At 47.9% G+C, this 27,441-nt stretch overlaps 2 protein-coding genes across 5 annotated transcripts in view; one reads left to right on the top strand and one right to left on the bottom strand.

Moving 5' to 3' along the window:
* The window catches only part of LOC119849188 (parathyroid hormone/parathyroid hormone-related peptide receptor-like), a 32,360-nt gene extending 13,476 nt beyond the window's left edge, over positions 1 to 18,884 (top strand). The window contains exons 3-14 of the mRNA XM_043503240.1: positions 4,010 to 4,115; positions 6,128 to 6,238; positions 7,168 to 7,292; positions 8,072 to 8,166; positions 8,668 to 8,854; positions 9,965 to 10,118; positions 10,506 to 10,566; positions 11,988 to 12,054; positions 13,366 to 13,460; positions 14,521 to 14,662; positions 15,699 to 15,740; positions 16,960 to 18,884. Of these exons, the coding sequence (XP_043359175.1) occupies positions 4,010 to 4,115; positions 6,128 to 6,238; positions 7,168 to 7,292; positions 8,072 to 8,166; positions 8,668 to 8,854; positions 9,965 to 10,118; positions 10,506 to 10,566; positions 11,988 to 12,054; positions 13,366 to 13,460; positions 14,521 to 14,662; positions 15,699 to 15,740; positions 16,960 to 17,349 (1,575 nt within the window). The 3' untranslated portion in view covers positions 17,350 to 18,884. The remainder of the gene's footprint in view (positions 1 to 4,009; positions 4,116 to 6,127; positions 6,239 to 7,167; positions 7,293 to 8,071; positions 8,167 to 8,667; positions 8,855 to 9,964; positions 10,119 to 10,505; positions 10,567 to 11,987; positions 12,055 to 13,365; positions 13,461 to 14,520; positions 14,663 to 15,698; positions 15,741 to 16,959) is intronic.
* A 5,111-nt stretch (positions 18,885 to 23,995) lies between these two features.
* Positions 23,996 to 27,441, bottom strand: part of DDX42 (DEAD-box helicase 42) — a 36,018-nt gene continuing 32,572 nt past the window's right edge. For all 4 annotated transcript variants that reach the window (XM_038385442.1, XM_043503333.1, XM_038385441.1 and 1 more), the window contains 2 exons: positions 27,085 to 27,186; positions 23,996 to 25,985 (listed from right to left, as the gene is read on the bottom strand). In XM_038385442.1, coding sequence (XP_038241370.1) covers positions 25,275 to 25,985; positions 27,085 to 27,186 — 813 coding nt within the window. In that variant the 3' untranslated portion in view covers positions 23,996 to 25,274. The remainder of the gene's footprint in view (positions 25,986 to 27,084; positions 27,187 to 27,441) is intronic.

Here is a 27,441-nt window from a genome sequence, read left to right as displayed (position 1 = left end):
CATCCACCTCATCCCCCTGGTCCGGTGGTCTATAGCAGACTCCCACCATGACATCACTCTTGTTGCACACACTTCTAAACTTAATCCAGAGACACTCAGGTTTTTCCACAGTTTCGTACCGGAGCTCTGAGCAGTCATACTGCTCCCTTACATACAGTGCTACTCCCCCACCTTTTCTGCCCTGCCTGTCCTTCCTGAACAGTTTATAACCATCCATGACTGTACTCCAGTCATGTGAGTTATCCCACCAAGTCTCTGTTATTCCAATCACGTCATAATTCCTTGACATCACCAGGACCTCCAGTTCTCCCTGCTTGTTTCCAAGGCTTTGTGCATTTGTATATAAGCACTTGAGATAACCTGTTGATCGCCCCTCATTCCCAGTATGAGGCAGGAGCCCTCCCCTCACAGACATTCCTGCCTGTGCTTCCTCCCGGTATCCCGCTTTCCCACTTACCTCAGGGCTTTGGTCTCCTTCCCCCGGTGAACCTAGTTTAAAGCCCTCCTCACTAGGTTAGCCAGCCTGCTGGCAAAGATGTTCTTCCCTCTCTTCGTAAGATGGAGCCCGTCTCTGCCCAGCACTCCTCCTTCATGGAACACCATCCCATGGTCAAAGAATCCAAAGCCTTCTCTCCGACACCACCTGCGTAGCCATTCGTTGACCTCCACGATTCGACGGTCCCTACCCAGGCCTTTTCCTTCCACGGGGAGGATGGACGAGAACACCACTTGCGCCTCCAACTCCTTTATCCTTCTTCCCAGAGCCACGTAGTCCGCAGTGATCCGCTCAAGGTCATTCTTGGCAGTATCATTGGTGCCCACGTGGAGAAGCAGGAAGGGGTAGCGATCCGAGGGCTTGATGAGTCTCGGCAGTCTCTCCGTCACATCACGAATCTTAGCCCCTGGCAAGCAGCAGACTTCTCGGTTTTCCCGGTCAGGGCGGCAGATAGATGACTCAGTCCCCCGGAGGAGAGAGTCCCCGACCACCACCACCCGCCTTCTCCTCTTGGGAGTGGTGGTCGTGGAACCCCCAACCTCAGGACATCGCATCTCATGCCTCCCAACCAGCGGAGTCTCCTTCTGCTTTCTCCCCCCAGACATATCATCTGGTCCACTCTCCGCATTGGTACCTGTGGAGAGAACATGAAAGCGGTTAGTTACCTGTGTCTGTGTTACTGGAACCCGGACATTCCGCTTACCTCTTCTGGAGGTCACATGTTGCCAAGCTTCTTCACTGGCCTCTTGGCTCCTCTGTGCAACCTGCTCTACATCTTTAGAGCTTTGTGCCCCTAGAAGGCTATCCTGAGTTTGGTCCAGAAAATCCTCAGTCTCTCGTATACAACGCAGGGTCGTTACTTGTTGCTCCAGACCTTCAATCTTCTCTTCCAATATGGAGACCAGCTTGCACTTTGTACAGACAAAGTCGCTTCTGTCCTGTGGAAGAAAGACAAACATGGCACATCCAGTGCAGGTCACAACAGCTGAACCCCCCCCTTCCATATCACCTACCTACTATGAGCTTCCTCAGAGACGTTGGCAAGATGTAAGCCTCACTGGGCTCACTCCAGGCGAACTCCCAGGCAAACTCCTGCTGTGAGCTGCTCTGCTGTCCCCGCTGCTCCGCTGGTTCGCGAGGCTCTGGCTATTTTCAAACAGCCAGGCTTCCCTGACGCAAACACACAGACACCCTAATGCCCGCCCCCTGCAGGCTAGCAGCCAATCAGACACTCACTCAGGCTCCCTCCCAGCAAACACACGCTCGGATACTTCCTCAGCAAGCAAACACACACACTCGGATACTTACCAGTCCCAGGCAAACTCCTGCTGTGAGCTGCTCTGCTGTCCCCGCTGCTCCGCTGGTTCGCTGCCGCTCAGCTCATTTCCTTCATTGGGTTTGGTGCGGGACTGCAGGATGTGTGTGGCTGATATTATAGATAGTCAGACTTGATGATCTAACGGTCATAGAATCATAGAAGATTAGAGTTGGAAGAGACCTCAGGAGGTCATCTCGTCCAACCCCCTGCTCAAAGCAAGACCAACCCCAACTAAATCATCCCAGCCGGCTTTGTCAAGCCAGGCCTCAGAAACCTCTAAGGATGGAGATTCCACTACCTCCCTAGGTAACCTATTCCAGTGCTTCACCACCCTCCTAGTGAAATAGTTTTTCCTAATATCCAACCTAGACCTCCCACACTGCAACTTGAGACCATTACTCCTTGTTCTGTCATCTGCCACCACTGAGATCAGTCTAGATCCAGCCTCTTTGGAACCCCTCTTCAGGTAGTTGAAGGCTGCTATCAAATCCCCCCTCACTCTTCTCTTCTGCAGACCAAATAATCCCAGTTCCCTCAGCCTCTCCTCATAAGTCTTGTGCCCCAGCCCCCTGATCATTTTTGTTGCCCTCCGCTGGACTCTCTCCAATTTGTCCACATCCGTTCTGTAGTGGAGGGCCCAAAACTGAACGCAAAATTCCAGATGTGGCCTCACCAGTGCCGAATAGAGGGGAATAATCACTTCCCTTGATCTGCTGGCAATGCTCCTACTAATGCAGCTCAGTATGCCGTTAGCCTTCTTGGCAACAAGGGCACACTGCTGACTCATATCCAGCTTCTCATCCACTGTAATCCCTAGGTCCTTTTCTGCAGAACGGCCACTCAGTCAGTCAGTTCCCAGCCTGTAGCAGTGCATGGGATTCTTCAGTCCTAAGTGCAGGACTCTGCACTTGTCTTTGTTGAACCTCATCAGATTTCTTTTGGTCCAATCCTCCAATTTGTCTAGGTCACTCTGGACCCTATCCCTACCCTCCAGCATATCTACCTCTCCCCCCAATTTAGTGTCATCTGCGAACTTGCTGGGGGTGCAATCCCCGCCATCCTCCAGATCATTAATGAAGATGTTGAACAAAATTGGCCCCAGGACCAACCCCTGGACACTTGGCTTGATACCGGCTGCCAACTAAACATTGAGCCATTGATCACTACCATTTGAACCCAATGATCTAGCCAGCTTTCTATCCACTTTATAGTCCATTCATCCAATCCATCTGAGGTCCCTTCCGACCTTAAACCCTATGACTGACTCTATGAGTTACAAAAGATTAAAACTGCACAGCGTTTCCATTGCAGGCTAACACAGAGTCACAACCACAAGCATCATGTGCAGTAAGGCCTGGCGATAGCCACAGGACCTGGATAGGGTTTTTTGGGGCGGGGGGTATTGATACAATGTATGCCCCTCGGGGACCACTGCCAGGAAATGCAAGAGGGCTATTACAGTGGAAAACAGAGGAGAGATTTATATACACACACACAGAGAACATGAAACAATGGGTTTATCATACACACAGAAGACTGGCTAACTAGAGAGATGCAATTAGCCACTGAGTCTTGGCTCCTGGCAGTGCTATGTACATGGCACTTGGCTTTGGTTACTGTATGTTTGTGTCTGGCTCTGTACTTAGATTGGAAGCCATTTGGGGCATTTTGTTCTGGGTTTGTGAAGTGTCTAGTGCAATGGGGTGATGGGCCATTGCTGGGACTCCTAGCTAGTGCAGTAATACAAATAATTAACAACAATATTAATAACACTCATGTTTCTCTTATCAAGCCACATAACTTACACTCGCTCGCTCACTCACTTGCCAACCAAGTCCTCTCCGTCCCAGGGAGCTCAGACGGAGGGGACTTGGTTGGCAGGACATGGTCCGCTGTCAGTGTGGGACATTGTGGGATGAAAGCCAGTAACAGTCAGTGTAAGCAATGTAGTGTTGCCCTTGACTCTATATCGCTCATGGAGGTGGAGTTATTAAGTCGGCGTAGCAGGGCAATTACATCGGCAGGAGTGAAATTTAAGTATAGACACTTCCAGATTAGGTCGACATAAGCTGCCTTGTGTTGACCTAGCTCTGTAGTGTAGACTAGGCCTTGGAAAGCCTTGACTGTTCCCTCTGCAAACTGCCCCGAGGCAGCACAAGGACTGCAGCCCCATCTCTTTGTTTTTGGCTTGGCAGGTTGACACGGACGACGTTCTCACCAAGGAAGAACAGATTTATCTGCTGGGTGAAGCGAAGGAGAAATGTCAAACAAATGTCAACGCCCAGCTGGAGAAAATCAAAGGTACCGTCCCAGTTTGTGTCCTTTGTGCTCCATCAGTGCCGAGAGAGCTGGTTAAACCATGCAGAGCAAATCCTGCCTCTGTTGAAGTCAGTGGCAAAACTCCTGTTGAAGGCAGGATTTCACCTGGGGGCTTTACTCCAGGCCCTCGGAAGTGAGCGGGAATCTGTCCATCACCTTCAGTGAACACTAGGCCAGATTCTTTAGGCTGCAGGTTCTTTGAAGGCAGGGACCATCTTTTCGTTCTGTTTCTGTACAGCTCTGCGGGGCTCTTAGCTGCTACGATGCTACAAATAAATAACAATAACGCTAGGCTGGCCATCTGCAGCTTCTGGCCTCATCCTGAAATCACCAGTTCCGATGCCACATTTATGTACGTCAAACAAACCCCTGCAAGGGGGAGTCCTGCTGGAAGCCTTTCCCTCATCGGATTGAGACACTTGTAAGCAGATGTGCTGTGATGCCCCCCTGCCTGTAGTAATTGCCTAGGAACTGGTGTTTCTGTATAAGAAACCTACAGCATCTGGAAGTGTCCTGGTCTGGGTCATTTCTAGGCAGCTGGTCTATAGCACCCAGTTCCCAGGGCAGTAGCACGTGAAGGCTAGAGTTAGCCAGGTGAATTAGCTTGTGGTGCAATGGGCTGACATGTGGTGTGTATACTTCAAACACTAACCTCTGCTGGAGGCAAGACGCTGGGCCAGGTGCTCCAGAGGACTAGTCCAGCATGGCAAGTTGCATGTGCTCAGTCAGTTCTGAATAGCAAGGTGGGGCCCCTTGACCTTTCTCACGGACACACTAATGCAAATTTAAATAACACATACAGTAAAGGTTTCAGAGTAGTAGCCGTGTTAGTCTGTGTTAGTTTCAGAGTGGTAGTCCGTGTTAGTTATCAGCAAAAACAATGAGGAGTCCTTGTGGCACCTTAGAGACTAACAAATTTATTTGGTCATAAGCTTTTGTGGGCTAAAACCCGCTTCATCAGATGCATGGAGTGAAAATACAGGAGCAGGTATAAATACATGAAAGGATGGGGGTTGCTTTACCAAGTGTGAGGTCAGTCTAACGAGAAAAATCAATTAACAGCAGGATACCAAGGGAGGAAAAATAACTTTTGAAGTGGTAAGAGAGTGGCCCATTACAGACAGCTGACAGGAAGATGTGAGTAACAGTAGGGAGAAATTACTATTGGGGAAATTAAATTTAGGTTTTGTAATGACCCAATCCAATTCAATAACAGACCTAAAAGTGGCAATTCTTCAACAACAAAACTTCAAAACCAGACTCCAAAATGAAGCTGCAGAACTGGAATTAATTAGCAAACTGGATACCATTAGATTAGGCCTGAATAGAGACTGGGAGTGGTTGGATCATTACAAAACCTAAACTTAATTTCCCCAATACTAATTTCTCCCTACTGTTACTCACACCTTCTTGTCAGCTGTCTGTAACGGGCCACTCTCTTACCACTTCAGAAGTTATTTTTCCTCCCTTGGTATCCTGCTGTTAATTGATTTCTCTTGTTAGACTGACCTCACACTTGGTAAAGCAACCCACATCCTTTCATGTATTTATACCTGCTCCTGTATTTTCCACTCCAGGCATTTGATGAAGCGGGTTCTAGCTCACGAAAGCTTATGCCCAAATAAATGTGCTAGTTTCTAGGGTGCCGCAAGGACTCCTTGTTGGTTTTACACACAGTAAAGGACAGCTTGCTAGTGGGCAGGCAGGAGGTGAGCTGGCATTACTCCTGCTGAGCAGCTAAGAACTGAGGCCATCCCGTTCTATTTATTTGTTATTTTGTCTCTTCCTCCCCACCTCAGCCTGCTTGTTCGCCTCGTCTAGCTGTTCCAGTTGTCTAGTTACACCGTAAGCTTTTTGGAGCAGGGATTGCCAATTATTATGTTTGTCCAGCACCTTGCGTCATGGGGCCCAAGCTGGCTGTGGCCAGAGCATGCAGCATAAACGTGAAATAATAATGATACCAGTAATGAGCCGGATCTTTGCTTATTGGCTAGATGCCAGCTGCTTACCGGAATGGGACGGAATTATTTGCTGGCCCGAGGGCTCCCCAAGCCAACAGGTGTCGGTCCCGTGCCCAGAGTACATCTACGACTTCAACCATAAAGGTACACTTGGAAAACATCCCTGTCTGCCCCAGCTTCGCCTCACTGGCTTTGCAAGTTCAACAGATGGTTTTCAAAGACGTCTCAGAGAGAGTAGCTCAAATCACTTCAATTTCACCCCTGTGAACATCCCAGACAAGGTGCTTTGATACTGCTATGATGAGCACAACTTAGCTCAGCTGAGGACAGGTTTCAGAGTAGCAGCCGTGTTAGTCTGTATTCGCAAAAAGAAAAGGAGGACTTGTGGCACCTTAGAGACTAACAAATTTATTTGAGCATAAGCTTTCATGAGCTAGAGCTCACTTCATCGGATGCATTCCAGCTGAGGACAGGCTCAGACCAGTCCTAGTTAGTTAATAGGGATGAGCAACACCTAAGCATATTATCCTGGATTAGTACACATGAGCATGTCTCTCCCTATCACTCAGCCCCCGGCCACTGTCACAGCCTGCTGCCGTCTCTAACAGCTAACGGTGATTGGGGTGTGTGCCTGTGATTGACGGTTTGATCCCACCTGAGGTCTGGAGCCATGGGTTGTTGCAGGAACATGGGATTAAAAGGCTGTTACAAGGAGGAGGGTGAAAAAATTGTTCTCATTCAACTCTGAGGCTAGGACAAGAAGCAATGGGTTTAAATTGCAGCAAGGGAGGTTTAGGCTGGACAGTAGGAAAAACTTCCTGTCAGGGTGGTTAAACCCTGGAATAAATTGCCTAGGGAGGTTGTGGAATCTCCATCATTGGAGTTTTTTAAGAGCAGGTTAGACAAACCCCTGTCAGGGATGGTCTAGATAATATTTAGTCCTGTCTTGAGTGCAGGGAACTGGACTAGATGATCTATTGTGGTCCCTTCCAGTCCTATGATTTGCTCTGCAATGGCTTGGCCCGTTGGGTTTCTTGAAGATCCAACTGCCCTGACCCTGTCCCTGTTTTCAGGCCACGCCTACAGACACTGTGATGCCTATGGGAATTGGGAGCTAGCGCTCAACCTCAACAAGACGTGGGCGAACTACACTGAATGCACTGAGTTTCTCACCCCTGAGCGCCGGAGCCGAGAGAAGGTGAACTACAGCCAGAGGGAAGGGACGTGGGGTGGGGTAACTGAGGAGAGGCGTCGCTGGAGACTGGGGAAGCCCCTGAGCTCAGAATGACTGCTGGCAGTAATGCAACCTTCTACCGTAGGGGGATAGAGGCAGCTCCAGACTCTTTACTGAATCCAATGCTCATCACTTAAATGCCTGCACCATCTTCTCCCGTGTGCTGGTGGGAGCTTCTATTTGCTCATCTTCCTCCAGCGACAGCCAAAGGGATCAGCTTGCTGATTCTACCCCTCCAACTACTCAAAACCAGAGGTGGGGGAAGGTGAAGACTTTCTCCTCTGCCCCCAGCAGTTTGGGGAGAGGTGGAGGGTGGGAAGCGGGCTTGTTGTGTCTGCCCCCTCCTGCCCAGATGCCAGAGCTGATTCAGCAGAATCCCAGGCCTGGCCAGCTGCTTGGCCTGATGTGCATCCTGCTTCTGAGTGCAGCCAAAGCTCCAGGTCTGAAAGCCCATGAGCAGTAGGCAGCAGCCCTGCCCAGGGAGGCAGATGAGAACCTCCCCCTTGGTGGAGTCACACAGGAGCTGAGCTGGGAGCCTCCTCCCATTCTGAGCTGGCCTTGGCTAGAAGTCACCTTTCCATGGCTGAGCCAGTAGGAGATGTGCCAAGTTGGTCTCACCTGGTGGTCATCTCCGTTGTCCGAGCTGGTAGGGTACGTTAGGGCTCTGCATGTCCTACTTTGCTTACTGTGATGTAGCTGTGAGCATGGGCCATCAGGGACCATCCTGTGTCCTTCCTTTTCAGGAGGTGTTTGACCGCCTGCACATGATGTACACCATCGGTTACTCCATCTCCCTGGCCTCCCTCATCGTTGCCATGTGCATCCTCTGCTACTTCAAGTAAGAAGGAGCAATCGGCCACTCCCCTTTCATCCTCTAGCCCCTGCACTCACCCTGTGTTCCAGGAGAGCCCTGCACAGAGTCACCAGCCAGCCGGGATGGGTAACCAGATTAGATCAAAGAAAGCCCAACCCAAACAGTGGCTCAAGTCTCAGGCCAAACCACAAACCATTTCCCAAAGTCCAGAAATATCCGGATCCATTTTATTCTGCATTTCTCACAGAGCTGGGCCAGATGGCCAGAGCCAAACAGCCCTACTTTTTGGGGGCTTGACATGCAAAGCTCAAGCCAGATCCAGCTTTTATAAATGGAGCCTATATTTATAATGGGCCAGCCCCAAAACCTTGGTTCCATCCCCTCTCCATGCCCCCAAATGCACTGAGTCTCACGGCTCCTGGTTCAGTTCCTCAGCTGTTTGTGACGACAGGCAGGTGTTTGTCACTGATACATTGCTGACTGGGCGGGTGTTTGTCACTGACGTGCTTCCTCTCCTGGGGGCAGGCACCTGCACTGTACACGGAACTACATCCACATTCACCTCTTTGCCTCCTTCATCTGCCGGGCTGCCAGCATCTTCGTGAAGGACATGGTGCTTTACTCCGGCTGGCTGCCCGAGGAGCTGGAGAAGATGCGAGTGGATGATTTAAAGGGCGAGTTGGGCCCCTTTCTGGGACACCGGACCCAGCTGGCAAGTAGCTGGAAAACTCATCTTCCCTCTTAATTTTCCCCAAGCCCACAGGGAATAAAGGGAAGGGAAAGAGGAGTTAGGAATCCTGGTGAAGTGAGAAGAGATGGGGTGGGGGCAATTCTGGGCTGCACCTCATGGAGGAAGGTGCAGACCAGGAAGAGAGTAGGGAGAGGGGGCTTTAAGCTACTTTTGAGCTGTCCAGATTCTGCCTGTAGAGCCCCCACTATAAATTAGAGCAGCCTCTGGGGTCGCTCTAATTTATGGCAGCTTTACCTGGGCTGTCATTATGGGCTCTTGGGAGGACAATGTAGGACCACCTGTTACTGCCCTACACTTTGCCTGAATCTGAGGGAATTTCTCACCCGCCCATTGCAGTGCCTTGGCTGCCCCTGTACGCCACTGAAGCAATGTCTGTACAGAGTCTGGGGTTGCGGGGGGACAATCTCTCCCTGGGAGGCCGTGAAGCGGAGAGATGCAGCTGTGTCTATTATCTTGCAAGAGATGCGTGTGGAGGATTGCAGCTCCTGCTTTAACAAAAGGGTGAATTAATGAGCAAAGAGCTCGTCCAAAGAGAGTGCAGATCAGCACAGCTGCCCGCTGTCTTTCACAGTAGTGCTCAGCACAGCTCAGGGAAGCCAGTGCTGTGATATGGCTTAAAAGGTTTCTGTTAACCCTTAAGGGGTTGGGGGGAGGGGGAGGGAAGGGGCAACAGCTACACAATTTGGCCCTAGCCTTTCCAGCTAAGAGGAACACAGCACATACCTGTTGTCCCAATAAAGCCATGAGCTACGTGACCAAGTGCAGATGACCCTTTAGTTGCTGGATTGCATGCTATTTCACAACACTGGGCATCACACTGGTTTTGTGCCGGCCCTGCCCCCTCCATTCCAACCTCTTAGTGGGTGGGAACTTCCCCCATTCCTACCCCGACAACTTCCTCCCTTATGGGCAGGAGGCAGGTCAAAGCCAGAGTAACCGCTGCCAGGCGGGACCTAAAGGAGAGTAGCGAGGGGGCCTCCCTGTCTAAGATCATGGCCCTTATCTCTCAGGAAGGGGGGTGTGTAGAGGAATTGAGGCCCTAATGTGGTTCCCATTTCTCCATGACCACAGGTGGGCTGCAAGGTGGTTGTGACACTTTTCCTTTATTTCCTGGCCACCAACCACTACTGGATTCTGGTGGAGGGGCTCTACCTGCACAGCTTGATCTTCATGGCCTTCCTCTCCAACAAGAACTACCTGTGGGTCCTCACCATCATTGGCTGGGGTAAGCACAGACACCGCTCCCACCAAAAGCACATCCACCTGCCATGCTGACTGGGAGCTCCAGAGCATCAAAGTGCACTGTGAAATTTGTAGCGCATGGTAGCAGGGTCCACATGGCTACTTAGTGCACTGCAAGAGAGTACTCTGTAGAGTTGCACCTTGGTTTGACACACACTAAGTCTCTATGTAGACGAGCCCTAAAGCCCTAAAGGCCTATGTAGACGAGCCCTAAAGGAGAATCTATTCTAAGCAGTACAGGGCATATGTCATGCAGGTCAGCAGTTCTGATTCCAGCTAGGAGAGGGCAGTGGGACACCTAAATTCCTGGCATTGGTTCATTTTGCAAACCTGATGCTTCAACCATACTGCCTGTTCTGTTTCCCTCCAGGTCTCCCTGCTGTATTTGTGTCTGTTTGGGCCAGTGTCAGGGCCTCCCTGGCGGATACACAGTACGTAGGTTCAACTTCTTTTCCAAAGGACCATTTGGGAGGGTGAGAATTGGCCTGTAGTGCAAATCTCTTTCCCTGATCCTATTGAATTGGGTGGTTGCAATCTGCATATGACCAAATCACTGAATTGCTAGACTGAGGCTTTTATGGAGGAGAGGGAGATTAGAACATATACATACCAGAAGGTTAAAAATGCAGGCAATTGAGAAGGGAAGCTAAAGGTATCAACAAAAATCTATGGCCAGCAGGGTTATGGAGAATAAAAAGGAATTTTTTAAACATGTCAGGAACAGAAGGAATCCGAACAAAATTAGGATAAAATTTTTAGCAATTATATAGAAAAGGCAGATGTTCCATAAATATTTTTGGTTTGTATTTAGAATGAAGCTACATGATGTTTTCATATCATATAAGGATGATGAAATACAGTAAGGAGGATGTTAAAAGGCATCTACTAAAATTAAACATTTTAAAGTAACCAGATCTAGGTTGTACCTAAGAGTTTTTTTTTTAAAAAAAAGAGTTGGTCAAGATGTTCTAAGGAACTCTGACATTAACTTTTAAACTACTTATAAAAAACTGAGAAAACTCCAGATGACTAGAAGAAATTGTGCCAAAATTTACAGAAGGCAAATATAGGGCAGTTTGTCTGACATTGACCGTGGGCAGAATACTGGAACAGGTGATAAGTGAATCAGTTACTAAAGAATTAAAGCCAATCAGCATGATTTTGTGGATTAGGCCTTGTTAAATAAACATGATATTGTTTGCTGAGATTAGAAGTTTGATTGATAAAGGTATCTGTTGGTGTAATATTCTTCTGTAAGGTATTTGACAATGTACAGCGTAACATTCTGATAAAAAAAATTAGCACTATACAAAGTCAATATGGCCCATATTCAATGTATTAGATTCACACCATGATTGTTAATGGAAAATCATCAATGAGGGTGTGTGTTTCTGGTGGGGTTCCACAAGGATTGGTTCTGGGCCCAACGCCATTGACTACTTTTATTAATGATCTGCTAGAAAATATAACGTAATTGCTGATAAGAGTTTGCGACTGACAAATGGGTGGTGGTGTGTGGGGTAAATAATGAAGACAGGTCACTGATACAAAGCAGTCTTATTATTATGAAAAAGCCCCCTCCTCTTTCCTGCAGCATGCAGAACAGAGTTCTGCCATGGGAGAGATCTGACCCAGGATCTGGATTTTGTTGACTTTTTTTAAAGTAACATACATGACTCTCATTGGTTATGTTTTGGGATGCAAATGTGTGTGGCAGAATCACCCCAGCTGTAGGATCAGCCTTCCACCCACCCAGGCTCAGTCCAAGATGGAAAGGGGGAGCCATCAACAGGCTATATTCCTCACCCCTTAATTCAGGTTTCTCCAAAGCATTTCTTACTGGTCTCCTCAGATGCTGGGACCTCAGCGCTGGGAATATGAAGTGGATTTATCAAGTCCCTATCTTAGCAGCCATCGTGGTAAGAATTCTCTGGCAGACTTGTCCCGATCCCAGTCACCTAAAAAACCCAGCTGGATTCAGTGGATATAGAAATGGGCTAATCTCCTTTCTCCGATCCATGCATCATTTACCATAGTATCTTGGCAATGTCTGCTTTGTCATCTCTTACAGGGCTCAGTCCTGAGAGATGCTGATCCCTGGGGCCTGATTCAACATAGCATGTAGGGCCAGATTTACAAAGATTCATAGGAGCTTAACTGCCACTGAAATCAGTGGGAGCTGGGCATCTAAGCATCATTGAGGATCTGAGCCTTACAGTCTAAAGATGCAGATAGGCACCTAACTTGCTTGGGGACTTTTGTACACCCCGCCCACCCCCCCATAGCACTTATCTGCATCCTTCAGTGCCTAAGACTTTTCTAAACCTGGCCCTTAATCACACACTTGCTGAAGCCCATCACCCCTAGCAGGACTGAGCCCATGCTCTCTGTTTAACAGGCAGGTGTCCCACTCTCTTGTGGTTAGAAGTTGTGCATGCTACAGGTTTACTTAACCTGAGAAAATTCTTATCGCTGTTTCATTTATATTTGAAAGAGGCGCTGTTTAGTGCTCTGAGCCACACATGTTGGCTTCATAATCAGAAGCTTTCACAGACGTATTTTCGTAAGCTTAAGAAAAGAGGGTCATTTGAAAGAACGTAATTAAAAAAAGAAAAGGGTCTTAGCACCTAGCCCAGTGGGGGCCTGGGCCAGGACTGGGGCTCCTAGGAACTACCAGAATCAGCACTAACTGGAGGCACTGGTGGCCACTTGAGGGCTCACCATCCCAGCTACCTGACGAACAAGACTATCAAACGAGGATCATTTTCAATGAGGAGGGTTATTAGCCACCCAGACACAGGGTTTATTTTCAAAAACATTGTTGCCTGATTCTTTGTTGCCCCTCTGTGTGTGTACAGTCACTTACATTGGTGCAAAGGGAATGCAAAATACCACCATTGAAATTGGGTAGCATTCCCATTGCACTGGTATAAGTGCAGGGCAACGGAGAATCAGGCCCTTAATTTAATCTTGACAGTGTCCAAATATAAGATCCTCCCTGAGGACATTTATATCCAGTCCTTAGCTAGAGGAGATCACTTAGGGTGTGTCTTCATAGGGAACTTATTCTGGGTATGAATTCAAAGCACTATAGCTGTTCTGGAATAGCTCCCTATCTGGACACTCAGCTGCAATAGTTATGCCGGTCACTTTCCCCTCACGGACAAGCCCTTAGCTGGCCACATTCTGCGTGTGTGGCTTGTAAGGTGATTGTGGGTGTGTGTCGGCAGGTGAATTTCGTCCTCTTCCTCAACATTGTGCGGGTTCTGGCGTCGAAGCTCTGGGAGACAAACACGGGGAAGCTAGACCCTCGGCAGCAGTACAGGTGAGCAGCAACGTGCAGCTGCCAATTGACTTGATGAACCTTTTGCTTTAGTGGAAATAGCATCTCGGCCCAGACTATGGTGCAGCAGAGGAAACAGTACTAATAGCTGGCTCTTAACATAGCACGTCCCATGCATAGATCTCCAAGTGCTTTAAAAAGGAGGTCAGGATCTCTATTCCCCATTCTACAGAAGGGAATTGACTTGGCCAAGGTCACCTGCTGGCAAACGGTAGAGGCAAGAACAGAACCTCTGTCTCCCACACACCGTCCTATCCACTGCCATGTAGCATCCAGCCTCCAGCACTGGCCAGTAGATGAGGCCTCTAGAGTGGGGTGGGAAATGCCCATTCAGGCACCTGAGCGATACATTTTTATTCAGGGCAAAGCGAGGTGTGAATCTTTCCCAGCCCCCCACAGCCGATCTGCTTTCCCCTGAAGAACAAAGTGCTTTGTCACTTTTTGCTGTAGCAAATATCACACCCCAAAAGCTTTTTATTTTGCTCCATATAGCGCCACTTAGGATTTGGGTTAGATGCACATCCTGCCTTGGACTGGAAACTCAGCACCACTCCCAAGATAAGTAAGCAATGGGAGATTGCAAGGAAAACTCAGTGATGCGAGTGTTCTCTGACCCAGTGCAGTAGCTGCTAGGGGGCACTGTGCCATAAATCAGATGCTGAACACTCATGGGCATTAAATATCCCAGAGTCTGCTTTGTGAGATTAGGGGCAGCCTCAGCATCCTAATCTTTTCTTTTCGAACCCCGCCTCCGTGCAGTTTTACCTGGATACTTCCTTTCTTAACCTAAACGGTTGTCTGTTGCTGCTGTGTGTTGTCAATCAGCTGCCATGTTCCGCCTGAGAGATGGCTGCCTTGTAGTGGCAGGTGAAGTACTTGCAAAGAGCATTTGGGGAGGAAAAATGCTATAAGAAATGTAAGGTGGTTATTATTTTATCCAGGGTATTGTAGGATAAATCTTAGGCGGTGGCTGAAAAGCTGAGGACCAGAGGGTTAGAGAGAGCAGCTTCAGACAAATCTGTGGAATGGTTTTACCTTTCAGGAAGTTGCTGAAATCTACCCTGGTGCTGATGCCACTCTTTGGGGTCCATTACGTGGTGTTCATGGCAATGCCCTACACTGAAGTCTCCGGCGTCTTATGGCAAATACAGATGCACTACGAGATGCTGTTCAACTCCTCGCAGGTACGTCTGCAGCCCTCCTGCTCTCGCCCAGCTCTCCTCTCACTGCATGGTCCAGTGCTGGCTCCAAAGGCAGAAAGATGATCTGTGAGGCGCTTGGCAGAGGTAGCGGTAGGCATGTTCTGAGGGGCCCTGAAATGCGCCTTCGCTTCCCATGTGCTCATGGGTTAAGGGCCCTTTTGAAAGTCCCCCTCAGTCCCCTGCTGTGGCTGCCAAGTGGTTCAGTGCGTCTCCTGGAGCCTGTGATAGGAGCATTGCAGGGCGCCACCCCGTGGAGCAACACAGCCCTGAAGGTGCACTCCCCTCCGCTCCCCCTTCTAGCACTTGTCAGAGCTCCACCCAATTCCCCCTTTATGGGTCTCTTTTATTAAGTCTCTCAGAGTGTATTAACAAAGCTGTTCCTTCATCCCTCAAATCCATCTCTTGTTCTCCCCTTGATTGAGGGGTCCCACAGCCCTCCTCCTAGGGACTGTGCTGATAATTCAGGCTGGTTGCAGCCCTCATTCATCATCTCCAAGCTAGCGCCTTGGAAGTCCAGCCATTTGCTCTCGACTGGGAGAAGCAGGCACCTCCCTTCTCTTTCTTTGCATCTCTGGAGGATTCCCTTTTATCTCCAGCCCTGGACTGAGTTAAGCACATGACCTGCCCATCAGGTGGCTGAATTCATTTTCCCACCCTGGGCAGAGGCCTGACTGAGTCAGAGGTGGAGGTGGCAACATTAGCCCTTAAAGGGACAGTCACCCCATGACAGAGCCCCCTCCTGGGACACGCACCACAGTCTGGCTGTAGCTGCCCTGCATAGATGGTGCTAGTGGAAGAGCTGGTCTGTTAAACAAGCTGGGACCAGTGCACGGAATGGGGAGGAAGCCATGTGGGGGCCAAGTGGGGCAGCTGTCCCAGTGGAATGGCCACAGACATGCATAAAACAAATAGAAATGGGGCCAAGGTGCCTGGAGCCGTGAGCAGCACTGGGCACCTGCTGGGAGTTTGTTTCCAGCACCCCCAGGTGAAAACTGTCTCTTTCTTGGTCTCTCGGCAGGGTTTCTTTGTGGCTTTTATCTATTGCTTTTGCAATGGGGAGGTAAGTGAGATGCGCTCAGCCCTGCAGCTTGTCCCTGGCTCCGGTAGGTACATGGGTGCCTTTCTGATCCTGTCATCCTATGTGGGAGCTCAGCCTGGGCTGTGAGAAGTGCAGATCAGAGCTACTATCCTAAGCCCAAGGGGACCCATGGGATTTCTCCCTCTGGGGCCGTTCAGGGGGGAGGCAGCTCCTTTTCCCTCTGACCTTGTGGAACCCCTGTCCTTGGAACAGATTGTGAAATAACCTTTGACTCTCAAGTAACTTGGCACAGTCCTCATGAAGCAGGAGGGAAACGGCCCTCGACTTGCACTGTGGTGCGGAGCATCAGCCTAAGCCCAGGCCCTACTGGGGCTAGTGTGTATGTCACCCTAACCTGGCCCTCATTGGTCCCCTTGCTGATAATCTCAGGCTAAGGACTGTAGGGCTGTGGAGGCTGAGTTCCCCCCTCTAGCCTTATACGAGATCAATCAGGAACAGAGGTGAGTCAAGTTAGCCAGGCAGCCTAAGCACTGTGTTTGCTGCCATTGCCTATACGGTGCCTGGTCTGTGGGAGAAGAGCTCTAGTCCCCGGGCCATTAACCAGGGGCCATCCAGCTTCACTCTCCGTGTGAACGGAAACACCAGACTTGCTGCCTGGCTGGAGAACACTCCCGAGTTCACCCTGGCCCCAATCCTGTGCCCATGGCCATCAAGGGGAGTGAGATTAGACCCACACTGAGCTCTCTTTGGATCGGAGTGCCTGCTTTGATCCGAAGCTAAGGGGTGATGAAGGCAGTCGGCTCCTCCTCGGAATTGCTCATCACCTTGCAGCGTTTTCTCTGGCGCTATGTTGCCTGATGTTCGCTTACCCAGTGATCCCTAAAGCTGAGCCCGTGTGGAGTGCAGGCTGGACTCTGGCCCGGCTGAGTCCACCGACCAGCCTCCTCCTGGTCACCAGTATGGGGGAAGAGATCCCCTGAGTAACCCCCTCCATCAATGTAGTTTGGAAGGGAAGGTCAAGGGATGGATAGAGCAGACATTGAGGAGATGGGTGGGGCTGCAGGGAAATGCCCCCTTCCCCACAACAAACCCCGTCGGGGGCCCTGGAATCTTATTGCCATCTCTACACTCAGGCTTGGGGTATTGTGAGGTGTGTGCCGGGAGGCCTGGTGGCGGGCAATGCCTGTGCAGTTGTCTTGTTCTACTGCTCTGCCCTGATAGGCTGGCTCTCTCTTCTCAGGTGCAGGCGGAGATTAAGAAAGCCCGTTTCCGGAGGAGCCTGGCGCTGAACTTCAAGCAGAAAACACGAGTCACCAGCGCAGGGGGGAGCTGCTATTATGGTGGGCTGGTGTCACACACCACCAATAGCGTCAGCACGAGCATCACTGGACGGGGGGGAGCAGGGGCAGGGATGCAGCAGAGTGCCAAGCACCAGGTCCTGCCACTGTCCCCACACACCAGCCTGCTGGGATATATCCCGAGCTCCTCTGCTTCCGACAACTCTGTGCCCTCCCCAACCCAAGAGATTTCCAAGAAGGCCCCTGGGGAGAACGCCAAGGACCTTGTGTGTTTCCCAGACCTGGGTCAAAGTCATTCCAGCCTTAGTAAAGAGGTGGAGACTATGCTATGAAGAGAGCAAGCATGTCTCCAACCAGACCCTCCAGACGGGTCTGGAAAGAGTTTGTAGTGTCACGTGGCTGCCAAAAGGATGACTGTAGTTTTGGGCTGTCTATGAACAGGCATTATGCCAAGCAGAATGGTTGCGATGGTCCCTCTGTCTGTAGCTCTGTTGTGACTGAACCTGGAGTACAAGGTTCACTGCTAGGCAACATGCTACCACATAAAAATGTGGGGAAATTAGATGGTCAAAGAAGAGCAAGAGAAATGATTAAGGGATTGACAAATGAGAAAAGATGTAAAGAGCTCAAACTGGACAGCTTAGCTAAGAGGCAACGTGGGGACGGGAATCTGCTGGTTTGGGGCCATAGGGCCTAAAGAGGTAGTCCTCTTCTGCACTGTACTTTTAACTTTAGGCACAAATAGGCCCCTTGAAATCCACTGAACTACTGTGATTTTAAAGGGAAATGTGTTTAAATGCTTTGCTGGTTCAGGGCCTTTGAGAGCAAATTAGTAAAGCCTGGTCATTCCCCACCATGTTGGTTTTCAGAGGAACGATTGACAGGGTGGAGGGTAATCCCAGAACATTTGGTAGCTAAGTTTCACATGACAAAACTCAAAGCAAGGAGGCAGCAGGTTGTCAGCTCAAGCCCACAAACAAGGGCAGTCAGACAGGTCAGTCCGGTGGAATGGATGTGGCTTGGACCATCGTGCAGGCCAATGAGCTGTGCACTGTTACGCTGCAAGCTGGAGCGTGCTTGGGGAGGAGAGCAGTATCAGTCTTTCAGCCGACCCAAGTGAGCAGTGGGTTATGCTGAATGGTGATTCCCCCCCCCCCCCCGCTCCTCCAACTGACATGCTAGTAATGGCGAGTGCTGTGGGCGCTGCTCCGGGGATGAAAGCCCACATTCTCACCCAGAAGCTTTCATTAAAACCAGGCACAAAATAGTGACTCCTTTAGTGCTTTCTATTATGAAGAGGCAGTGTGGTCTAGTGGGTAGGGCACTGCACTAGGAGTCAAGAGATGGGGTTATGTTCGCATCTCGGCCACTGACTTGCTGCTGGCTGATCCTGAGCAAGTCGCTCCCTCTCCCCTGTGCCTTTTCCCCTCTGTCTAGTCTATTTGGACTGCAAAATCGCTGGGGCAGGGAGTCTCTGTGTTTCTACTGTGGGACGCTGATCACTGTTGGGGGCCTCTATCTATCACCAGCATATAAATACATAACTGATCTGGGCCCTCTTCTAATGCAGTTAATTGCCCCGTCTTGCTAAATGACACTTGCTGATTCAGTTGGACACAGGAACGTTCTTTCCTTGCTGTGTATGTCATCACTGTTCCATCCTGCCTGTGGTGGCCCATCAGCAGTAATTCCTTACCTGTCTCCCAAGCGATGAGGGGAGGTTCAATTAATGACAGCAACGGCACACAGTGCTTCGAGATGCTTCGATGAGAGGTGGTCCATTTTATTCTTGCTGCACAAGTGGAATAATGGGGCCTATTTTCATGAGTGCTAAGCAACCACAACTACAGTTAAAGGGTCAAAGTTTGCTCAGTACCTCTGAAAATCAGGCACATGTGTATCACCTTCCATAGGAGGATCTAATTGCTATAAAAATAGCAGCAGAGCCTTCACATCACATCTAGCAGTTAGAAGAGTTTATCCCCATTTTACAGAAAGGGAAACTGAGGCACAGTGAGGGGAAGTGACTTGCCTGATGTCACAGAGGCAGAAATAGAATCCTAGCACCCCGATTTAGACACTGGACCATGCTCCCAGCAAGTGTTTTCTTCTAACATCGATCATGCTCCCACTCTCCTGGAAGAAACAAGTTCCTAGAGTGACTCCAGCAGGGCCCCCTGTCTTATACACACATTCTTTTCTTGACTGGCCAACACGCAACACACTAAACACACTGACACTTTGTTCTCTGGAGAAGGCATCAGCCCCTTTGTGGATCTAACACAAGCCTGCGAGCTGACTTTTATAGTTCCCTGGCACTGCTCGGTATTTGCTCATTAAAATCTGAGAGGCCTCTGATAGCTTAGAGACCACAGTGAGGAATTTCAATAGTGGTATCAAAAAAGCGAAGGGGCAGGATGAAACAGGAGAGAAACAAAAGGCCCCGACAGATCCACGGCTTAGTCCTCCAACCACAAGCTGAGCCACATGAAGGGAGGGTAACAGATCGGGGGGATGCAGATGGAAACTTCATAACACCGAGCTGCCACGGTTTGTACAATACTCCAAAGATGCAGAGTGGGATGAGGCGCTGAGTAGCATAAGGGAACGCAAATCATGGCAAGAGCTCCTGCACTCCAGCCATCGCGCCCATCCACCCCTGGAGTGCCAGATCTTCTCATTCTCCATATCGAACCTTTGACATGCCAATTTCCTCCAGGCAGCTGGAACCTGGCAGAGTGCAGCCTGAGCCAATGCAAAGCTTTGTGTTTAGATTCATGGTGTGTAGACTTCAGAGCTTCCATTTAAGTGGTCTGGGAGGCTACCCCCAAGCTGGTGCTCCCTTTCAACCAGAACCATCAGCTCCTAGGCAGAGCACCAAAGAGGGGCTCAGCTCAGTATTTCGGTTGAGTCTGATCTGCTCTTTTAGTTGGCGGCTCTGAGGAAAGCTTTGTGAACTCTGCTTGTCTTGATGAAAGAACGGTGGTTAGATGACATATCAATCAGAAACTATTCTGAAGGCCAGGCCAGACTAAGATACTAAGGTGCCTAGGTAATAAGACAGGTGTCTTAGCTTAAACTGTCTACAAGCTAGAGCAGGGAAGTGGGAGTTAGGATGCTGGTGTTCCGCTCCCAGCTGACTTGATGCATGGCTTGGGCAAGTCAAAGCCACTCCGTGCCTCCATTTCCCCAGCTGTAAAATGGAAAAAAGGCCTATCCTAGCTCACAGGCTTTGAATCTTAATTAATGTTTGTAAAGTGATTAGCACCTTTCATCAGAATATTGCAGGAGAAACACAAACTCCTCTCACCCTTTACTAAAACCCAGTGGACTTTTGGGGAATAAGGGGGAACATAGCCATATTGGGTCAGACCAAGGGCCCATCTAGCTCAGTATCTGGTTACCCACAGTGGCCAATACTAGATGCTTCTGAGGGAATGAATAGAACAGGCAGTTCAAGTGATCCATCTCCTATCATCTAGTCCCAACTTCTGGCTGTGGAAGATTTAGGGACACCTCCGCGGAGCACTGGGTTGCATCCCTGACCATCTTAGCTAATAGCCTCAGATGAATCTATCCTCTGTGAACTTATCTAATTCTTTTTTTAAACCATTATATTTTGGCCCTCACGCCATTCCACGGCAATGAGTTCCACAGGTTGGAGTGTGTGTTGTGTGAAGTACTTCCTTATGCTTGTTTAAAATCTGTTGCTTATTGATTTAATCAGGTGCCACCTAGTTCTCAGAAGGGGCAACCCCTCCCCCATTCACTTTCTCCAGACCATTCTTGATTTTATAGACCTCTATCACATCCACCCTTAAATGTCTCTTTTCTAAGCTGAACAGATTTCTTTTTAATCTCTCCTGCTATGTTCCATCCTTCTAATGATTTTTGTTGCCCTTCTCTGCATCTTTTCCAATGCTAATATCTCTTTTTGGGGGAATCAGAACAGAACGCAGTATTCAAGGTGTAGGCGTACCATGGATTTATATAGCAGCATTAGGATATTTTCTGTTTTATCATCTATTCCTTTCCTAATAGCTACTTACACTGTTAGCTTTTTGAACTGCTGCTGCACATTGAGTGGATGTTTTCAGAGAACTATCCATGACAATGCCACAATCTGTTTCTTGAGCAGTAACAGCTAATTTAGACTCCATCATTTTGTATGGATAGTTGGGATTCTTTTTTCCCCAATGTGCTTAAATTACTTTGCCTTTATCCACATAGACTTTCATCTACCATTTTGTTGCCCCATCACCCAGTTTTATGAGATCCCTTTGAAACTCTTTGCCATCAGCTTTGGACTGAACTATTTTGAGTAATTTTGTGTTTGCAAATTTTGCACCTCACTGCTCACCCCCTTTTCCAGCAAAAAGAAAAGGAGTACTTGTGGCACCTTAGAGCCTAACAAATTTATCTGAGCATAAGCTTTTGTGAGCTACAGCTCACTTCATCGGATAAAGTGAGCCGTAGCTCACGAAAACTTATGCTCAAATAAATTTCTTAGGCTCTAAGGTGCCACAAGTACTCCTTTTCTTTTTGCAGATACAGACTAACACAGCTGCTACTCTGAAACCCCTTTTCCAGGTAATTTATAAATACATTGAACACCACAGATCCCAGTACCGATGCTTGGGGGACCCCACTATTTAACTCTCTCCATTGTGAAAACTGACCATTTATTCCTACCCTTGTTTCCTATCTTTAACCAATTCCTGATCCATGAAAGGACCTTCCCTCTTATCCATTGACTGCTCAGTTTGCCTAAGAGCCTTTGGTGACGGACCTTGTCGAAGGTTTCTGAAAGTCCAAGTACACTGTATGAACTAGATCACCCTGTTTCACATGCTTGTTGATTTCCTCAAAGAATTCTAGTAGATTGGTGAGGTGTGATTTCCCTTTACAAAAGCCAGTTGACTTTCCCAACATAGCGTGTTCATCTGTGTGTCTGATAAATTTTTTTCTTTACTATAAATTTTGTTCTTTACTACAGCTTCAACCAATTTGCCTGGTACTGAAGTTTGGCTTATTAGCCTGTAATTGCCAGGATCACCTCTGAAGCCTTGTTTAAAAAATAGCCATTACATTAGCTATGCTCTTGTCACCTGTACAGAGGCTGATTTAAGCAATAGGTTACATACCAGATTAGTAGTTCTGCAATTTCACATCCGAGTTTCTTCAGAACTCTCTGCTGAATGCCATGTGGTCCTAGTGACTTATTACTGTTTAATTTCTCAATTTGTTCCAAATCTCCTCGACTGACACCTCAATGTCACTGGGGACAGTTCCTCAGATTTGTCACCTTAAAAGAATGGTTGGGTGTGGGGATCTCCCTCCCACCTCTGCATGAAGACTGATGCAAAGAATTAATTTAGCTTCTCTGCAAAAGCCTTGTCTGCCTTGAGTGCTCCTTTTGCAGCTCGATTGTCCAGTGGACTCACTGACTGTTTGGCAGGCTTCCTGCTTCTGGTGTTCTTAAAAAAAAATTGCTGTTAGTTTTCATGTCCTTCAGTAGTTGATTTTTAAATTCTTTCTTGGCCAGCCTTATTATATTTTTACACTTGACTTGCCAGAGTTTATGCTCCTCTATATTTTCCTCAGTATGCTTTGACTTCTAATTTTAAAAGGATGCCTCTGTCTCTAATCAACGTTTACTCTGCTGTTTAGCCATGATAGCATTTTTTTTGGTCCTTTTGTTTTTATTTGGGGTATACATTTAGTTTGAGCCTCTACGATGGTGTTTTTAAATACTCTCCATGCAGTCTGCAGGCATTTCATCCTTATGACTGGTTCCTTTTAATTTCCATTTAACTAGCTTCCTCATTTTTTGTATCATTCCTTCTTTTGAAGTTAAATGCTACTATGATGGTTTTGTGGCATTTTTCCCTCCACAAGGATGTTAAATTTAATTACATTATGGTTTCTATTACTGAGTGGCTCAGCTATATTCACTTCCTGGACCAGATCCTGTGCTCCACTTAGGACTAAATCAAGCATTGTCTCCCTTTATGGGTTCCAAGAAAAGCTGCTCCAAGAAGCAGTCATCAATGGTGTCAAGAAATTTTATCTATGCATCCCTTCCAGATGTGCAGTCAATATGAGGTTAGTTGAAATCCCCTATTATTATTATTATTATTATTATTATTGTGTTTTCTGCCTTTGTAGCCTCTTTAATCTCCCTGAGCATTTCACAATCACCATCACCATCCTGGTCAGGTGATCGGTAGTATATTCCTACTGCTATACTCTTATTGCTTAAGCATGAAATTTCTATCCATAGAGACACTGTGGTACAATTTTTAGACTCAGACTTTAAGGTCAGAAATGACCATCATGATCATCTAGTCGGATCTCCTGCACATTGCAGGCCACAGAACCTCACCCACTCACTCTTGTAAGAGACCCCAACCGCTGGCTGAGTTACTGAAGTCCTTAAATCATGATTTAAAGACTTTAGTTACAGCGAATCCACCATTTACACTATTTTAAACCTGTCCCATGGCCCCTGCTGCAGAGGAAGGCAATCCCCTGCCCCAGTTTCTGCCAATCTGACCTGGGGGAAAATTCCTTCCCAAACCCAAATATGGCAACCAGCTAGATCCAAGGTATGTGAGCGAGGTCCACCAGCCAGACACCTGGGAAAGAATTTGATTCATTTAGGATTTTGACTTTGACCTTATGCTTTCTATAGTGCCACTCCTTCACCAGCGTGACCTACTCTGTCATTTCTATATATTTTGTTTCCTGATATTACCCTGTCCCATTGATTATCCTCATGCCACCAAGTTTCTGCGATGCCTATTATATATCAATATCCTCATTTAATGCCAGGCACTCTAGTTCATCCATTTTCAGATTTAGATGAGAAGGGTGTATAGTCTGCAGTTCTGCTAGGTCTCAATCCAAATCCCAAAATGGCTGAAGAGGAACAGATGGGTCAGAGAGAAAAAAAAAAAAAGGCATATGCTAGGTATGTATCCCAGTAATAAAACATTTACTAGAGCAAGCAGAAAGTAAATGAACAGCTGATAAAGAAAATGTCACAATGTCACAAAAACCTGACAGTTTCCGATACTTCTCTTTCTAGAAACAAGATCGAGATGAGAACAGAACTGTTTCAGCAAAAAGGGTCTTTTTCCTATCATTAAAAAAAAAAAAAAAAAAAAGAAGGGAAAAACCAAGGAATACACACAACAGCAGTTAAGAGTTAAAATCAGTCAAGCGAGATTTTACATTTTTACTACACGTCTCCAATATTGGGCGATTTTTGAGCCATCCCACTTTACTACTTACTATGTTCTTCCTAAAGGCTTATCAGCAGCAGGTCCCTGGATTTAAGAATGAGTTCCCCTCCCCTGTGGTTAGTCTTGTCTCATAAGGGGACACTGGACCATGATTAAAGTGGCATATATTAAAGGGCTTCCCTTTTCTCTGAGAAAGCAATTAGCCCTCTCAGTGAGCAAACAGCCACAGCAGAGATACACGCTCGCTATGCAGGTTTCCACCAAGATGAAGGCTGTTACATAAGAGGGGTTCTTTAAAAAAATAAAAGCCCCCAGCTGGTGCAAAGGCAACAGAGTATTTGCTACAAACTGGCTAGGGATTCTGTCCTACGTTACATGTAGAATTATGGTAAATTGGACCAGACAAAAATCCCTTAAGCTGCCTGATGAAATCAACCTTTTATATCTGGCCATTAGTGACACATGGATACATTCTTAAGGGGGGGGGGGGTGATTTTGAGACCAAATTCTGTGGGGGCTCGAAGAGAATATGGGGGACGAATAGATCGGAGACCTTGGTATCACGCAAGTCATTGAAAGATTATGCTTAAACAGGGGGTCCTGAGCATCTCTAGATGGACTGGCTTTTAACATCTACATTGATTAAAGAAAACAGACTACCTTAAACTTTTCTGGACGAGTTTCTTAATGTTCTCAGTGTGTGGAACAAATGGCCTCTTTCCTGCTAACGAGATCTGATTTTAAATCCAGCAGAAAGTCACTTGAGTGGACGAATATTTAAATGCAGAACCCAGGAACTTTACCAAAATGATTTCTCCCTGACAGAAGCATTGTGTTTACATGTCATTAGAGTGAAGCTGTCTGCAGATGTACCAACACCGACTCACATGGGAAGTTCGCATATTTCCTTCCCGTCTCCCCACTCCTCAATAACCAGTTATCAAAACCCAAGATCTTCCTTAAAAAGACATCACTGCCTGCGTGGATCCCAGGTTACGATGCATCAGCTTTTAACTGTCCCATCGGCTCTTCTTGCGCTTTGGGGGCTCGGGGACAGCAAAACCATCTGTCTTGCTGTCCCGGTTGCTGCCATCTTTCTTGTTCTCATTGATCCTGCTCTCGTTGTTTCTACCCTCGTTGTTCCTACCGTCACCCATATTGCGGCCGTCACCCATACTGCGGCCGTCACCATGTCGGCTACTGTTGCTTCCACCACTAGAATGGCGGCTTTCACCGTGGCGGTGGCTGTCCCCATGGCGGTTGTCTCCCAGGCGGTAGCCATCGCTGTGGCGACCACCACCATCTCCATGGCGCTGACTGTCACTGTGGCGACCACTACCATCTCCATGGCGCGCAGGACTGTCATTGTGGCGGTTGCTTCTGTTGTCACCGTATCGTTCTCTGCCGCCGCCTCCTCCTCCACCACCACCGTTGTTGCCTTCTCTGCTGTTGATGCTGGCGCTTGTGCTATTGTATCCCTGAATTCCAATACCTGGATAGGCAGGTACACTGCTCAGGTTCCCAGCACTGGTAAAGCCTGGGATTCCCTTTACTGCAGCAGCGGCAATCGGACTGTCAGGACTTGCAGCATTCTGCTGTGCTGAATTTGTTGGTACTGAATTCAAGCTCCCAGCGCTGGTCCATCCACTGGCCCCAGCAGCAGAGCTACCAGTCTTCTGGTTGTTTAAGCTGGCAGCAACAAAGTGGCTCTTGTATTGTGACTGCAGGAAATAGAAAAGAGTGTTAGCCAATACACAGCATCAGGGGAACTCGCAAACACACACATCGCTCTGGCCTGAACTCTGGGGAGGTCCCATGTGAAAGGGGCTCCTCTAAGAAGCCGGTCTTTGAGAGAGAACATTAGTTCTGTGCTTCTGAACAAGAATGAATTAAGCACACACCTGCTGGCAGTACATACAAATATATGTTGAGCTAAAGAAGGGGACTCTATTATGGAGTTTGTTTGTACACTCTGTCACGAAGGGACTGTCCATCTCATAACTCTTACAACTCCCAGTACATCACTGGTGCCAAGCAATCTACACAGAAGACAGGAAAGAAAGGGGACTCCTTTAATGTTGCAGCACATGTCTGATACTGGGGAACAGAGCCCAGATGGAGAACGGAAAGCAAGGGCAATCCTGGAATGCAGCTGCACTGGTCAGATGAATACCAGCAAACAGGAGATGCATGGCAAAGTTGCTTTGTATAACTTGCCATTCAGAATCCTGAATTAACTCTTCTGCTCAGGACTGCAACAGGATGCCAGAGTGTTCCCAAGAATTTAGTTATATGTGGACGATAAGCCAAAGACTCCACTTCCCTGATAGCAATCAAACTGTGGGATTGTGCTACTGAGGGATAATTCATGAAGGGATGCGAAGAGCACCCACACCACAGAACAAAATGCAGGAAATGGAAGTTTTCACTACACAAGCAATATTAATAAGCTGCAAGAGGAACTGAATTGTAAAAGCATATTTTAAAGTTTCCAGAATAGGTTGCTGGTGAAGTCTCTCAACCCATGATAGCTTCACAGTTTTACTGCACAGGGAAACTAGAGCCAAGAAGAGGTGGTGTGAATAGCACAGGACATGTATTCTGTTTGTATGACGGCCAGTGTAGCCACTCAGAATTAAAAACAGAGAAAGGAATGATTTTCAGATGTTAAAGTACCCAACTCGTACTGAAGTCAACAGGGTCTCTGCCCCTCCAGAAAACTAAGCCCATAGAGCTTTGTCTCTGATCAGTAGTAAAAAGTCCAATGTTTACTTCATGAGCTCTTCTTTTGACCTAGGGAACATGAGTGATCAAACAAACCTGAAACGCCGCTTTCATTGCAGACAATCTATCTCCCATTGCCCCAGTGGATGGCTTGTACGCCTCATAGTTACTCATCACATTGCTGCTGCTCCCACGGTCCTGAGGAGAAAGCAAAGGGGAAACTGAACTTATCTCTCTAAATTACACACTTTTCACCTCATCCTACCTCCAAACTCAGGGACTGGATGCTACTCTGCTGTACTAGAATGCCTTTTCCCTGAAGATCGCAAAGCCTCACAACAGCCCTGAGATTGTATGCAGTGTAGTTGTAGTCGTGTTGGTGCCAGTATATTAGAAAGACAGGGGTGGGGTGGGGTGAGGTAATACCTTTTATTGGACCAACTTCTGCTCTCT

Source organism: Dermochelys coriacea, chromosome 27, assembly GCF_009764565.3.
Source record: "Dermochelys coriacea isolate rDerCor1 chromosome 27, rDerCor1.pri.v4, whole genome shotgun sequence".
Lineage (NCBI taxonomy): Eukaryota > Metazoa > Chordata > Testudines > Dermochelyidae > Dermochelys > Dermochelys coriacea.
The sequence above is the reverse complement of the archived record's forward strand: the minus strand, read 5'-3'. Positions and strand labels throughout refer to the sequence as shown.